Here is a 13,511-nt window from a genome sequence, read left to right on the forward strand (position 1 = left end):
GCTGCTTAACATGAACATGTTTCCAGGAAATTTTCTAGTGTTGCTTAAGCAGTAATAGGTTTATTTAGTACATTTGGTGTCAAAATCATAATTTTCAGTGTGTGATAGGTGTAGGTTCTAATTGCAACGAAAATACGGCTCTCTTTGACATTGAAATGAAACTAAAATTGTCTAGTTTCCACCTCCCAACAAATTGTCAGACAGTCCCCTCTGGTCTGTTCCAGGGCATATGGCCAGCATTTATGCAGAAACACCAGACTCCGTGTGATTTGGCTCTGGGTATCATTTTACAAGTTGCTACCATTGCCATGTGATAGATAAGTAAGAAATCCTAAATCCAAATCTGCAAAGTCCTAAATACGTCTCTGCAAAACCCTAAGTCCATTGGCGAGATGAGTGAACCATGTTGGCATTCTGTTCCTGGTCAATTTGCTCAGCAACAGGGCTATAATTATATCATTTGGTTTGACTTGCCAGTTCATGCCTTTCTTATTCCTGACAGCAGATCACAAAATGGACATCCCAAGCTCCATCATGAAATAGGTTATCAAGTTTTGCAGACAAATGACCTCAAGAATTTCAGCACCATCCGAGATGTTCTTCTATCGAGAGCATTCATGGGCCCATTAATTTCCACGACTCAGCTGCATTATTAAGACTGAGAAGATCCTTGAAACATCTCCTCCATCATCTTGGCAACCTCTTTCATGATGGAGCTTAAACCTAAATAATCAAAGGAAGGAGCATGACACAAAATGCTGGAGGAACATAGCAGGCTAGGCAGCATCTAGGAAACGAGAACATTTGATGTTTAAGGCCGAAACCATTTGGCAGGACCCACATTGCCAGCACTGAAGGAGCATGACCAGCATTGAAACAACCTGCCCCAGCTTTGAGAGTCCCTAGGTCCCACATTGGTTTTGTCAGCCAGCTAGAACTGCAAAAGGCTGCCTCAGAAGAAAACATCATTCACATATGCGGTAGTCAAAACTTACTTTACAAGACATCATTGTTCCTTTAACTATATGCTGTCTTCACTAAATCACTTGCTCTAGATCATCAGAGCAACTGCATAGGACTAAATTGCTAACAGTAGTGAAGAAAATCTAAATACAAACAACAATGGGCTAATTTTCGTGTTGACAGTTACTCTAAAGCTATTGCTGTTTGCTGGTAAATCATACAGCATTGATCTGGAGATGTTTTCATCTCCATGGCATAAATGACCATTGAACTCTGGAAGGTTTTTTAGTTTCTCTCCATGAGTTGTGTAAAAATAATAATTTTGGTTTTATTAGTTACTGAAAATGGCCCAATAATGTTTGTGTATTCACTTCTAAGTGAACATCAAATGCTTTTTGTATCTGTCCTAAACTTTGTTCTCCATTTGCTTTTTGTAGGCAATTTTTTATACAATTGATATTTTCTGCACCTTTATTTGGAGTGCAATTCTTGGTTAAAAATGGATACTTTTGTTTTTACATACTTCTAATTTCCTGTAGATGATGTCATTCTAAAAGTGCCTCTTCCCATTTTGTTGTTCACAATTTTCCAAACATTTGTGAACAGCTTTGATTTAAAAAAAAATCTGCATGCAATGTCTTTGCTGTTGAAATAAAGTCCAAGTGAATGTTTGTGATGAACTCTTTGAGTAAAGAGTTTTGTTATCCTGTACTAGGGTAGTGCTAAATGTATTTGAGTCCTAGAGCAGTACAGCAGGGATACAGGCCCTGTAGCCCAACAAGTAAAAGCCGACCTCGGTGCCCACTCAGCTAGTCCCAATCCCCTGTGTTCAGCCTATATCTCTCTAAGCCATGTAGCTCTGTTTTTTAAATGAAACTATTGCTCCTGCCTCAGCCATTTCCTCTGGCAGTTTGTTCCATATAATCACCACCCTTAGCATGGGGAAAAATGTAGCTAGTCTGGTCCCTTTTAAAGCTTTCTCCTCAATCTAAACTCTACACCTTAGTTTTGGACTCCTTCCCTGGGGAGGACTGTTACTATCCACTTTTATCTATGCCTCTAATAATTTTAAGCATGTCTTTATGATTACCCATCATTCTGTATGTTCTAAGGAATTAAGAACTAGCCTATCTAACATCTTCCTATAACTCAGGCCCTCAGTCCTGTCAACTACCTTGTGAATCTTCTCTCTGGTCTTCCCAGTTTAGTTACGCCTTTCATAAACATGGTGACCAAAACTGTACACAGTACTCCAAGGGGGGCCTCACCAAAGGTTCATTCATTCAACTGCAACATGATGTCTGAACTGCTATACTCAGTGCCCTGACTGATGAAAGCAAGCAGGCAAATGCCTTTTTCCCTACTCTATCAACCTGTGCAATCACTTCAATAGGTACATTTAATGTCAGAGAAATGTATACAATATGCATCCTGAAATTAGTTTCTTCGCAAACATCCGCGAAAGCAGGGGGAGTGCCCCAAAGAGTGAATGACAGTTAAACATAAGAACCCTAAAGCTGTGCCTCCAGCACCCCCCTACGCAAAAGCAGCAGCAAGGCAACGATTCCCCCCCCCCTTCCCCACCAGCAAAAAAAATCAGTGCCCCCCCCCCCACCGAGCACTGAGCGTGCAGCAAAGCATCAATAAAGACACAGACTTGCAGTACCCCAAAGACTACCTGCTCACCTGGTAATTCAACATACTACAGCCTCAGCGTCTCCCTCCCCCTCCTTTTTTTCTCTCTCTCTCCCTCTCCTCCTTTTCCCCCCTCCCTCTCCCCAAAATAAGGGAAAAAGAGGTATCCCTGTTTCACATCAAGAGGGGAGGTATAACAACTGGCTGATTTATGGTGTTAAAAGTCTGTTGCATCACTTCTTCTGAGCTTTTTTTTTGGAGTTGGCCTCCAAAAAGGCTCGGATCTCTGGACACAGAGCCCCTGGGAGCTAACCTGCTGCTCCTGATGTTCCGTGTTCTCCCATGGCGCCTGATTCAGGGTCATGGTCGTTGAATCAGCCTGTCTCCAGAGCCACGAAAATCCAGCACCCTGAAGGCTCGCTAGGCTTCCAGGCTGCATCCTTGGGATATCAAAAAGCGGCCTGTCATGAGGCCCTGAGAGTGGGTCCCGTTCCCGCAAAGAACCGAAATTGGAGTGTAACTCCAGGTCAGGGTCTTCAAAAGAATTTTGAATAAGGAAACAGAGATATCAAAGACAGAAATTGCAAGCAAAGGAGTTGCCTTTTAGCGCCTTCATCACTTCGCTTTGCTTTCAATGAGTAAAGTTCAAAGATTCATTTGTTATCAAAGTATACAACTCTGAAGTTGTTATTCTGCAAATAGGCTCAAAACTATGAAAGAAAAGAATGGCAGCATGATCCCTCCTCCCCACACAAAAAAACAAACAAAAATGGAACAGACACATTGACTCCCAAATCCCGCTCTTCTACACACAAAATACTAGAAATATTGGGTGAAAAACATAATATAAAAACTATGACTGAAAAAAAGTGTCCATATCCAGAACACAGACAACTTGGGTAACATTCTCCAGGCACTTCGGCAGTTTATTATACTACTCCAACTTTTAAGTGAATTAATTGAGATAGCATCCAATAATGTGAAAATCTGCTAGTATGACACCACCAAAATTCCTGAGCCTACTGTACAGTTGGAATTTTGCTGTACCAGGAGCTTAAAAATTAAAATGAAAAGCAGACCTGTATTTGGGTAATAGCTTTTCTTGTTGGATCCATTTGCTCATTCTAAGTGTAAATCAAGCAGGAATGTTAATGCATGCTTGAAAGTCTTAACATGTAAGTGAAGTATTCTGTTAAGAACACTGGCATAGGATTGAGGGGTTCTGTTAAAGGAGATTCTGGCACTTCTAATCGGTGGGGGAGGGAAGTGAAAAGGTACTCATTGCAAGTAACTTGTTTCCTTGCTGTCCATAACAGCCTCTAGCCTTTTCATCTACTTTTAAAACTCCATATATATTTGAATTTTTATTGTTAGCTTTGATAGCCTCCTTGTTGTATTCAGGCAAGGTTATTTTAGTTGAGATTTAGTTTTATGGGAATATGTATCTGTTTATTTTGTACTAAATGCCTTTTGAGTACTAACAATGTTTCTTGGAGCCTTGACCATCATCAGCTCAGCTGAGTTAACAATGGCAAGCTTAAATTAGCTTTACCTAAATTTAATTTTTATACCTTGAATTGTTACCTCAGTTTTGTGTTCACCATTCATAAAATGCTTACTCAAGATCAATTTCCTGGTACTGATAACAAAAATGATTCCCTTTTTAATTGTGTTGTAATCTGATCTATCTCTTGCTTATTTTTTCTTTTTATGTGCCTTAATGATAACATCAATGTGGAGCCATTCACTGGAAACACTTGTTCAAGAAGAGTCCAGGAAAGTTGTGATATTAATAAACGATATTCATTCATTACTGACCTCAAAATTTGGCTAGTCTTTTTTTATTTTTGAGTATTCCTTAATAGATTTTTTTTATTACAGCTCCTAACTGATCCTGTTTTTGCCATGTTTGATATTTTAAATCACTTTTTGTAGTCTGACCTTTTGCAGGCAATTTTCTTGCTGACTTTGAGGTGCATTCTGCACATCAATTACTTTTCCATTTAGACCTTCTTTCCACCCCATTCCATGGGTAATTAATCAGTGTTCTAGTTTCCGAGTATTGTACCCAATTCAAGTCAATGTATTTAGGCAGGATGTGAAGAAATGGAGAAAATAATATGGAAACTTGCTTATGGTGAATTTGCGCCTGCACAAACAGGGATCTGTACTTGTCAAGGTTTAATTAAATTGTATTTCATTAGCCACAATTTTTTTTATTTTGGGTCTTTGTAATTGCAATTTTAAATACAAATAGCACATTTTTAAAAAAAAAATCTTATATTTACAGTGAAAGCAAGCTGAATACATTAGTGCAGAAGCTTCACGAATATCTGGCTCAGTCAACAGAACAAGGTGAAGAAACCCTCTCCTCTCCAGAACTGTGTGTAAATCAAGCTTCAGGTAAATCATTTAAATTGAATTTATCAACTTTAATGTAGCAGGCATGATGGGGAAATTTGTGACTACCCACTCGCTTCTTCTATCAGATTCCTCCTTTTCTTGCCCTTTACTTTTTCCACCCATCACCTCTCAGCTTCTTACTTCCTCCCCCACCCACTTGGCTTTTACTCTTTATGTATGTGAAGGATGTAAGAAGTAAAGTCAATTCAATTCACCTTTACTTTTTAGTTTGCACTCCTTCCTCTTCCCTCACCCCACATTCTTATTTGGCTTCTTCCCCTTTCTTTTCCAGTCTTGATGAAGGGTCTTGGCTCAAAACATTGAATATTCATTTCCGTAGATGCTGCACGACCTGCTAAGTTCCTCCAGCATTTTGTATATCGCTTTGAATGATACAGTAGTTGGCTTTGTAATTAATAGGTTTGAGCAGGGAAGCTTTTAGCTGCTGGAGAACGTAGATTGTTGGCATCATAATGGCAAATAGAAATTATTCCAAGGAGGGATGAGGTAATTTGGAGATGTGAAACAAGGGCAAGGGAACATGCAGTGAACTGAGAAGTCTGGAGGAATAGTGAAACCTTGGAGTTTATGGATTCAGATCTTAAAAGAGGGCAAGACTAAACATTTCCATCCAGAGGAGGCTGAGGGGAGACATAATTGATGTCTACAAAATTAGGAACCATAGTGTGGCAGCTATGTATCTATTCTCTATCTGCTTTGTGTTCTGTGCTGTGGGGTTTATTATGGTAACTAGTCACATGACTAGGTGTGGTGAAAGCAAAGGGAATAAGGTACATATTCTTGCTTGTTGCAGCTTGTAGCTTGGGACTGGCGGACATCTTTTGCTGAGCACTGAAATAACGCTCTGTATTACTTAATTGTTTGCTAATTGCTAAATAAAGGATTGAATAAAGGGTTCCACTTTTGGAACATTTCATTAGAGCTGTGGGTGTGTCATGCAAGTATAACAGTCCATACAGTTGCAGGCAAGCGGCAAATATTTTGTTTTGATTTTGGATTAGTTTTGTCACTACATTTCTGTTCGCAAAAGTTTTAGACAGTTATATCAAAGAAACCTCACCATTCAGATGTGTCCGAGAAATTAGAAACACTGCAGCCTCTAGCAGCTTGTGGCAAGTAAATTACCTTACGTTGATCCACGCTGTGTGTTTGGGTTTGAAACACAGTTTAGAATGGTCATTGTTGCTGTGTCCAACTGGGTTGGACTGAAGAGCTCTATAGTGGTGTTTGCCTGAAGTGTTCGACCCTTGGTTCTGTTGAAAGGCTGAAGAATTGAAATATTACTTCCATTGTTGAAAAGAATCGAAGCTAATGTTGTTTTGTCTGGGACAAAATGAGTTCAGCTGGAAGCAGTGACCTTGAAGTTAAGACTAAGAGAAATTAAACAAACATGATGTTGAAGGTCACTTCTCTGGGAGAAATTAAAATATTTACAAAGGCAAAGAGCATCCTATGACTATGTATAAAGTTGAAGACAGTGTCTTAACATGCATGTAGTACGTTCTGCAGCTGTTACCAGGTCAACCCATGTATCTGGTACCACATCAGCACGCATTAGAATGGAGGCTGATTTAGCTGAGACAACAAATATTGAGGGATAAGCACACCTTGGAGGAAAAGGTGGAAAAGCTTCAGAAGAAAATGGAACACACTTTGGAAGAACAGAAAGAACAACTTCGAAGTAAAATGTAGCAGCTTAATTTGCAGGATGAAATTGCAGCCAAGGTGGCCAGAGTTACAGTGCCAAGGACTTCAAGTGCTGTGGGTGCTAAACGTGCTGCAGCAGAGTAGATCCGTGGTGAGAGTTCCCATGTTGACATGTAACTGGGAAAACCCAGCATGCTTGATGTCAGGGTGGATACTTTTAAGGAACAAATATCTATGAACCACTAGGGATAGTTCACTCTCAGCCTGAACGAATAGCACATGGTGCCTCTGATGATATTGATTTACAGTATGATGACAGTGTTTCAGATGATAAAGGCCTAAATGCAGTGTTGGAGGCCACAAAGACACAAAAGGAAATGAGAAGCATAGTGATGCAACTACAATACATTGCATCTCTGCCTAAAAAGAGATCCTTTGCAGTATCATTCATTTATGAGGGCTTTCAAGAATAGCATTGAAGCCAAGGCTAAAGATTATGGTGACTGTCTCCATTTTCTCGAACAGTTCACTGGAGGTTATTCTTGAGAGCTTGTCAAGAGGATATCTGAAGGCCTAAGCTCTACTACAGGAGTATTTTGGTGATAAGCAGAAGTTACTCTGGCTATTGTGGAAAATGAGCTGAAACTGAGCCCAGAGCTGATGAAAAGGGTGCAGGTTCGAAACAAGCCATGAATGAAACAAACACAGCAGTGTATGGGGACAGGTGTTCATGATTGTACTTTCGTATAATTCATAGGAATTATAGGTGGAGTCTAAAGGTTGATTTATACTTGTGCGTCAAATCGATGCCGTAGCCGCAAACCCTACGCGGATCCCTACACCATAGCCTGACACGCACCTCTCCCAAAATGTAACTATGTGTCGCGGCAATGCAGACCGCGACAACTGTGATTGGTCCGCTTGGTAGCATCACATTTCCTCCTACGCTGCAGTAGCTTCCCATTGGGCGACTGAAGGGCAGGGAAGGAACCCTGGCTGCAATGCTTTACATAAAGCTTTACAGACCTCCGAAATTATGGAGGACACATTTCGCTTTTACGAAAAAAGACGCTTGCTTTAAACTTGTTTACCCTGAGAAAGACTACCATGACCATGAAGCCTTGCACGGGCAGGTATGTACGCATGCGCGATGTGCAAATGTGTGACGTGTACATGTCTGAATTGCAGAGCGACGCAGACACACCAAAGCACAAGTATAAATGCTCACAACGATGTTGCCCACTTGCATAGGCTACGGCGCAAGCTTGGTGCACAAGTATAAATCAGCCTTAAGAAGAGTAACAAGACAATGGTTACTTATTCTTTCCTAGATCAAGGAAGTACAACAGAGTTCTGCACAATGAGCCTCATTAACAAGCTCAACCTGACAGGAAATTTACACATGATGGATCAAGGATGATTGTGTGTAGCTGTGCCATTTCAGGATTGGAGGTGGCTGGCTTGGATCATGAAAACTATTGTGAACTTCTAATGTTTATATACAGCAACATAAGCCTGTCCACAAAGGGAACATTCCTCGTCAGATCTTCAGGAATAGTCTCACCTGAAGCATATTTATTTGCCGGAAATTGAGCTGCTGTTGTAAGTAATTCGTAGTGTTAATGACGGACCCTATGCAATCAGAACAGTGCTGGGTTGGACTATTAATGGACCATTGAAAGGAGATCATGGTGGTGGAAGACATTATGCTTGCCCAGGGCTGACAGCTAATGGGACTTAATTTTGTGTTCGGATGAGTTTTGGTAGCAGTGATTCAAGATGCATTTTCCTGAATGCAGTCAACAGAGACAATGTGGTTTGTCAGGAGAAGAGCACAATCCAAGATGGACTGCTTACTGTAAGATGACATTTGTGTAAATGTTGAGATTTCATGTCTCCTGTGTCTTGGTAGCATGTAGTTGTAATTATTATAGTATAGTTTCGAGGCTAGAATGGAGGAACCATGAATCTGTTCTCTATCTGCTTTTATTCTGTGCTGTGGGGTTTATTGTGGTAACTAGTTACATGAGTGGGGATGTGGTAAAAAGCGAAGGGAATAAGTTGCATATTCTTGCTTATTTTGTAGCTTGGGATCGGCTGAGGTCGTAGTTTTTACTGTCTGCCGAGAACACTCAACAATTGTATGTTTGCAAATTACTAATAAAGGATCAAATGCTTTTGGAATATTTTGTAGCTATGGGCATGTCACAGCTATAACAGTATTTATGGACGCAGGCAAACGGCAAATGTTTCGATTTTGGGTTAGTTTTGCTGCTACACGGGAACTTTTTTTAACTGTTTCCTCTGGCTGAAAAACCACAGCTAGTGCATTTCAAATTGGTAATGAAAGGGAAGATGAGGAATATACTTTCTTTATTTGGAAGGTTCCATTGAGTCATTAGATGTTTTTGTTTTTAATAAACAGATATTTCTTGTGTAACATTGACTGTTTGTTTCAAGACTGAGTGAAAGATTAACGTGAAGCATCTGCTACACAGAACCAAAGGGACTAAAGCATTGATGTTGGGTAAAGAATAGCACATGCTTCTCACTGAGTTTTGTATGCAACTAAAAATAAAACAAAAACTCAATTTGAATTTAACATGCATCCTGGAGATATTAAATACTTTTTTAAAAAAAGAGCTGCTGTTGCTTCCTTTGGAAGGTTGAATAAAGAATAGCCAGAAGTTGTAGTCCATGTCTGTGTTGAGGTCCAGTCATCTTAATCTAAAGATATTAGGAGAAAATTATGATTCAGGGTCTCCAAAGTTGATCTTTGGGTTACTACCTGTGCTAAATGTAGTGGGTACTGATGAGATAGGATAAAATATCCAAGCTAGCTGGAGAAATGGTGCTGGAGGAAAGTTAAAGGAAAATGGCAGTATATTGCAAAATTGATATAATTTCAGAAAATAGTGTGAAGGTGATATGTTTTGTGAAGATTGGAGTAGTTGTGTTGGGTTCCTTCTCAAGTTAGTACAAATAATATTTTTCTTCTTGATGATTTGGACTTGGGTGAATGGGACATGCAATTTTCATTTTCATCTAATTTGCTCTGCATTCAGGTGCATGAACCCCACCCCAGACACACACTCTTCTCTATCCTCCCATCAGTCAGAAGATATAAAAACCTGAAAACGTGTGTGTACCACCAGACTCAAAAACAGCTTCCATCTCACTGTTATAAGGCTATTAAATAGTCCCTTAGTATGATAAGATGGCCTCATGACCTCACTGTCTATGTTGTTATGACCCCATATCTCTTTTTTCTGCCGGCACTGCACTTTCTTTGTAACTGCATTCTGTTACTGTTTTACCCTGTACCACTTCAGTACGTAATGCATGATGGGTGGGAGATATTCCTCTACCAGAAGAAGCATAAGGCGCTTCATCTTCTGCTAGCCTGCAGGTCACCTTTGGTCAAAGTGTAGTGCCCGCCCATTCACCCCCCCCCCCCCCCCCCGATCACGGTCACGTGAAGCCGTGGGAGCAGGTAGTGGATGGTCGTTTGAGCAGCTGGTGCATATCATAATTCCTGATGATGCGACTACTTGACACCAGGTAGACAATCTCTGAAAGGTATTGATAGTGACTGGCGTCAACTGTCTTGTAATGATAATGACCAGGAGGAGGCAATAGCAAACCAAATCAATTCTTGTGTCCTAACATTTGCTATAAACCGGTGAGATGTGTTTTCTATTATCTATTCAAACAGCTACTTAAGAGCTCAAGCAGTATGGAAATTGGACCTTCAGCCCAACTTCTCTGTGCTTGCTCTGTTGCTAATCTGATCTGTTCATGTTTAGCCCATAGTCCTGTAAAGCTCTCCTTTCAGTTTTTTTACCGAGGTGGCTTTTAAATCTGCCCTTTACAGCCACTTTCTGGCAGTTTATTCCAAGTACTCACCGCCTTTTGTATGAACACGCTGCCTCTGATTTCCTTTTAATTCTCTTGCCTCTGATCTTAAAACTGTGCTTTCATTCTGTTTCTGCCCCTCATGATCTTATATACCTCAATCAGGTCATCCTTCAGTCTTCAATGTTCCAGGGAATAAAATCTTGGTGTTCGCAATTTCATCTTGTAACTGGTCCCCAAGTCCAGGAAACACCCTAATAAATCTTTTCTGCACTCTCTTCCTAGTTTAGTAGCATCTTTCCTACAGGGGACCAAAATTGTACACAATACTTCAAATGAGACTTCAACATATATAACTGCAACATAACTTCCTAAGTCTTATATTCAGTGTCCTGACAAAGGCCAGCATACCAAAAATAAATCTTTCATCACCCTATCTACCTGTGAAATGCTTTCAGCTCTCTTCCATAACACTTCCCCAGGACTCTACCATTCATTACATATGTCGTGTCCTGGTTTGATGCTTTAAAATGCAATACCTCAAGTTTATCTGAATTGAAAGGTATTTGCTAGTCCTTAGACTACATTCTTAGCTGATCAAAGTTCTCCTGTAATTTTTCAAGTCTACAACACCAGCTATTTTAATATTATCCACAAACCTGCTCACCATGCCTTGTACATTCACACTGAAATCTTTTATATAAATTACAAACAAAAGTCCCAGCACTGACCCATGACACACCACTAGATATAGACCTCCAGTCCAAGATCATCAGCCTATGCTTCCTACCACTAAGTTTATTGAGTCCAGTTAGCAATTTACCCCTGAATCCCCTGTGATCTAAGATCATAATCCATGATTCTGGAACTCTCTAAATTTCTGCACTCATTTTGAAATTTTACACCAAAGAGACAGTTTGACCTGTCAAACCTGTACTAGTGCAAGAGGAATCCAGCTGCTAACATTTTCTTTTACTGATAGAAACGCTCTCTGAATTGACTCTTAAGTTAACAGATACGGCATTCTTTTCTGTGCATGAAGAAAAATACCAGCTTCTTCAATGTAAACACATAACCAAAGTATCTTGTCACAAGAACCATTTTGACAAACCCTATTTTGCACTCTGTCCAAAGCCTTCATCTTTCCTTAAGTGTGGTTTCCAGGATTGGATTCAATATTTCAGTTACGGTAAAACCATTTTTTATAGTTCTGTTATAATTTCCTTGCTGTAATACTGAATGTTTTATTTATAAAGTCAATCTGCCATTTTCCTAACCTGCTGTGCCATTTTGAATAGTACTATTCCCCTGTCATATGAAATTGGTCATATAGAAACAGCCAATTGAGTTAATGCCATTAATCCTACTCCTACATCTAATGTGTCGCATGTTCCCATTAACACTTACTTGGTTCTTCCACTAACTTTTTGCAGTAGCTCATTAACCTAGGAACCAGCATATTTTTGGGACATGAGAGGAAATCCATATGGCTACAAGGGAAAATATCCACAAGCCTTACCTATAGCACTGGAAATCAGATTATTGGAGCTGAAACAGCTGCACTACCTACAATTCTATTCTGCACCCACAGTTATATCCGCAGACTTTTTTTCTTGAATGTCTTAGAATTGTGCTGTCAAATTTCTTTTGCTTGTCCTTCCTACCAAAATGAAACACCTCTTGATTTTTGGCATTAAATTACATCTACTACATCTACTGTCTGTTTCTATGAAGTCTAATACTAGCCTAGTTTATTATCCTTCCAGATTTTGTCATGTGTATATTTGGAGATTGTGCTCTGTACCTCCATGTCTGAAGTATTAATACACGGAATATTTAAATGTAAGTGCTGACCTTCCGCTGTTTGCTTCCATGTAGATCAAAAAGTAACTGCTATGATTCTGTTTTCCGTTATTTCTGCAATTTTCTATCCATGTTGCTGCAGTCTTACTTTCTCTTTCACGGTCTGCAAAACTGTTATGTATACATAGTACCTTATCAGTTTTATTTTGAGTTCAAAGTCACAAACAAGGGGGAAGATAGCTGCAAAATAAAGGGTCAGTCATTTACAACAAGAGCATGAAGATTTCTTCTGTCAGAGGATTGTGAATATTTGGAGTTCTTTGTCACTTACCCCCTGCCAAGCATGTTGGAAGCCAGATCATCAGGTATATTTAAAGTAGACAGAAGTTTTCAAAAGTTCCCAGAATTGAGAGTTACGATGAATTGGTACAGATGAAGAGTTGAGGCCATGGTTGTATTTAATGGTGATGCAGATTGAGGAAGCTCATGGTCTACTCCTTTTCCTATTTCTTGTGTTCTTATATTTCTTAAAACTCTTGTTTCATCAAAAAATTCTATCATGCAAGTTAGACATAATTGGCCTTTAACAAAGCCATGCTGGCTTTCTCTAATCAATCCACATTCTCTTTGAACATAGAAATTTACCTATCATTGAGCTTAGAGTTTATATTCATAACATTTTGGGGTTTGATTTGTTTCTATGTAATCAATGTTAAGAAGCTAAGTATGTTTTGCCGTCTTGAACTGCTGCAGCTCTTCTCAAGAAGGTGTCTGTGTTGGGGAGAGGGCAGAGTTGGGACTTAGACCCAACATTTATCAAGGACTGTGATTTATTTCTAATTGATGTGCATGTTGTGCAGCCTGGGATGGTGTTCACATATTGTTGTCCTTGTCCTCGGTGCATATCTGAAAGGTTCTGTCTGAGCAGTTTGGGCCAGTAAATGCACTACATCTTGTGTATGGTACATTTTGTTGTCTTTGTTTGCCATGATGGAAGAAATGTATGTTAGAGTGGTTGATTGATGCATTTCATACCTATCGCTTATGTGCTGTTGAACTTGAGAACTTTTGGATCTATACTTATTCAGCAAAGTTATGAGCATGTCATCATGATCATGAAATCTTGTAGATCAAGAAAGGACTTCTTCATGATACTTGCCCTGTGACCTTCCTTTTGGCAACCA

General features: G+C 39.7%; 1 protein-coding gene across 5 annotated transcripts in view; it reads left to right on the forward strand.

Annotated features, from left to right (window-relative positions):
- The window catches only part of atrx (ATRX chromatin remodeler), a 202,025-nt gene that overhangs the window by 13,555 nt on the left and 174,959 nt on the right, over positions 1–13,511 (forward strand). For all 5 annotated transcript variants that reach the window (XM_072270906.1, XM_072270902.1, XM_072270901.1 and 2 more), the window contains one exon: positions 4,889–5,001. Coding sequence is in view for 3 of the 5 variants with exons in the window: in XM_072270902.1 (XP_072127003.1) it covers positions 4,889–5,001 (113 nt within the window). In the remaining 2 variants the exon portion in view is untranslated. The remainder of the gene's footprint in view (positions 1–4,888; positions 5,002–13,511) is intronic.

This window comes from Mobula birostris, chromosome 10 (assembly GCF_030028105.1).
Source record: "Mobula birostris isolate sMobBir1 chromosome 10, sMobBir1.hap1, whole genome shotgun sequence".
Taxonomy (NCBI): domain Eukaryota; kingdom Metazoa; phylum Chordata; class Chondrichthyes; order Myliobatiformes; family Myliobatidae; genus Mobula; species Mobula birostris.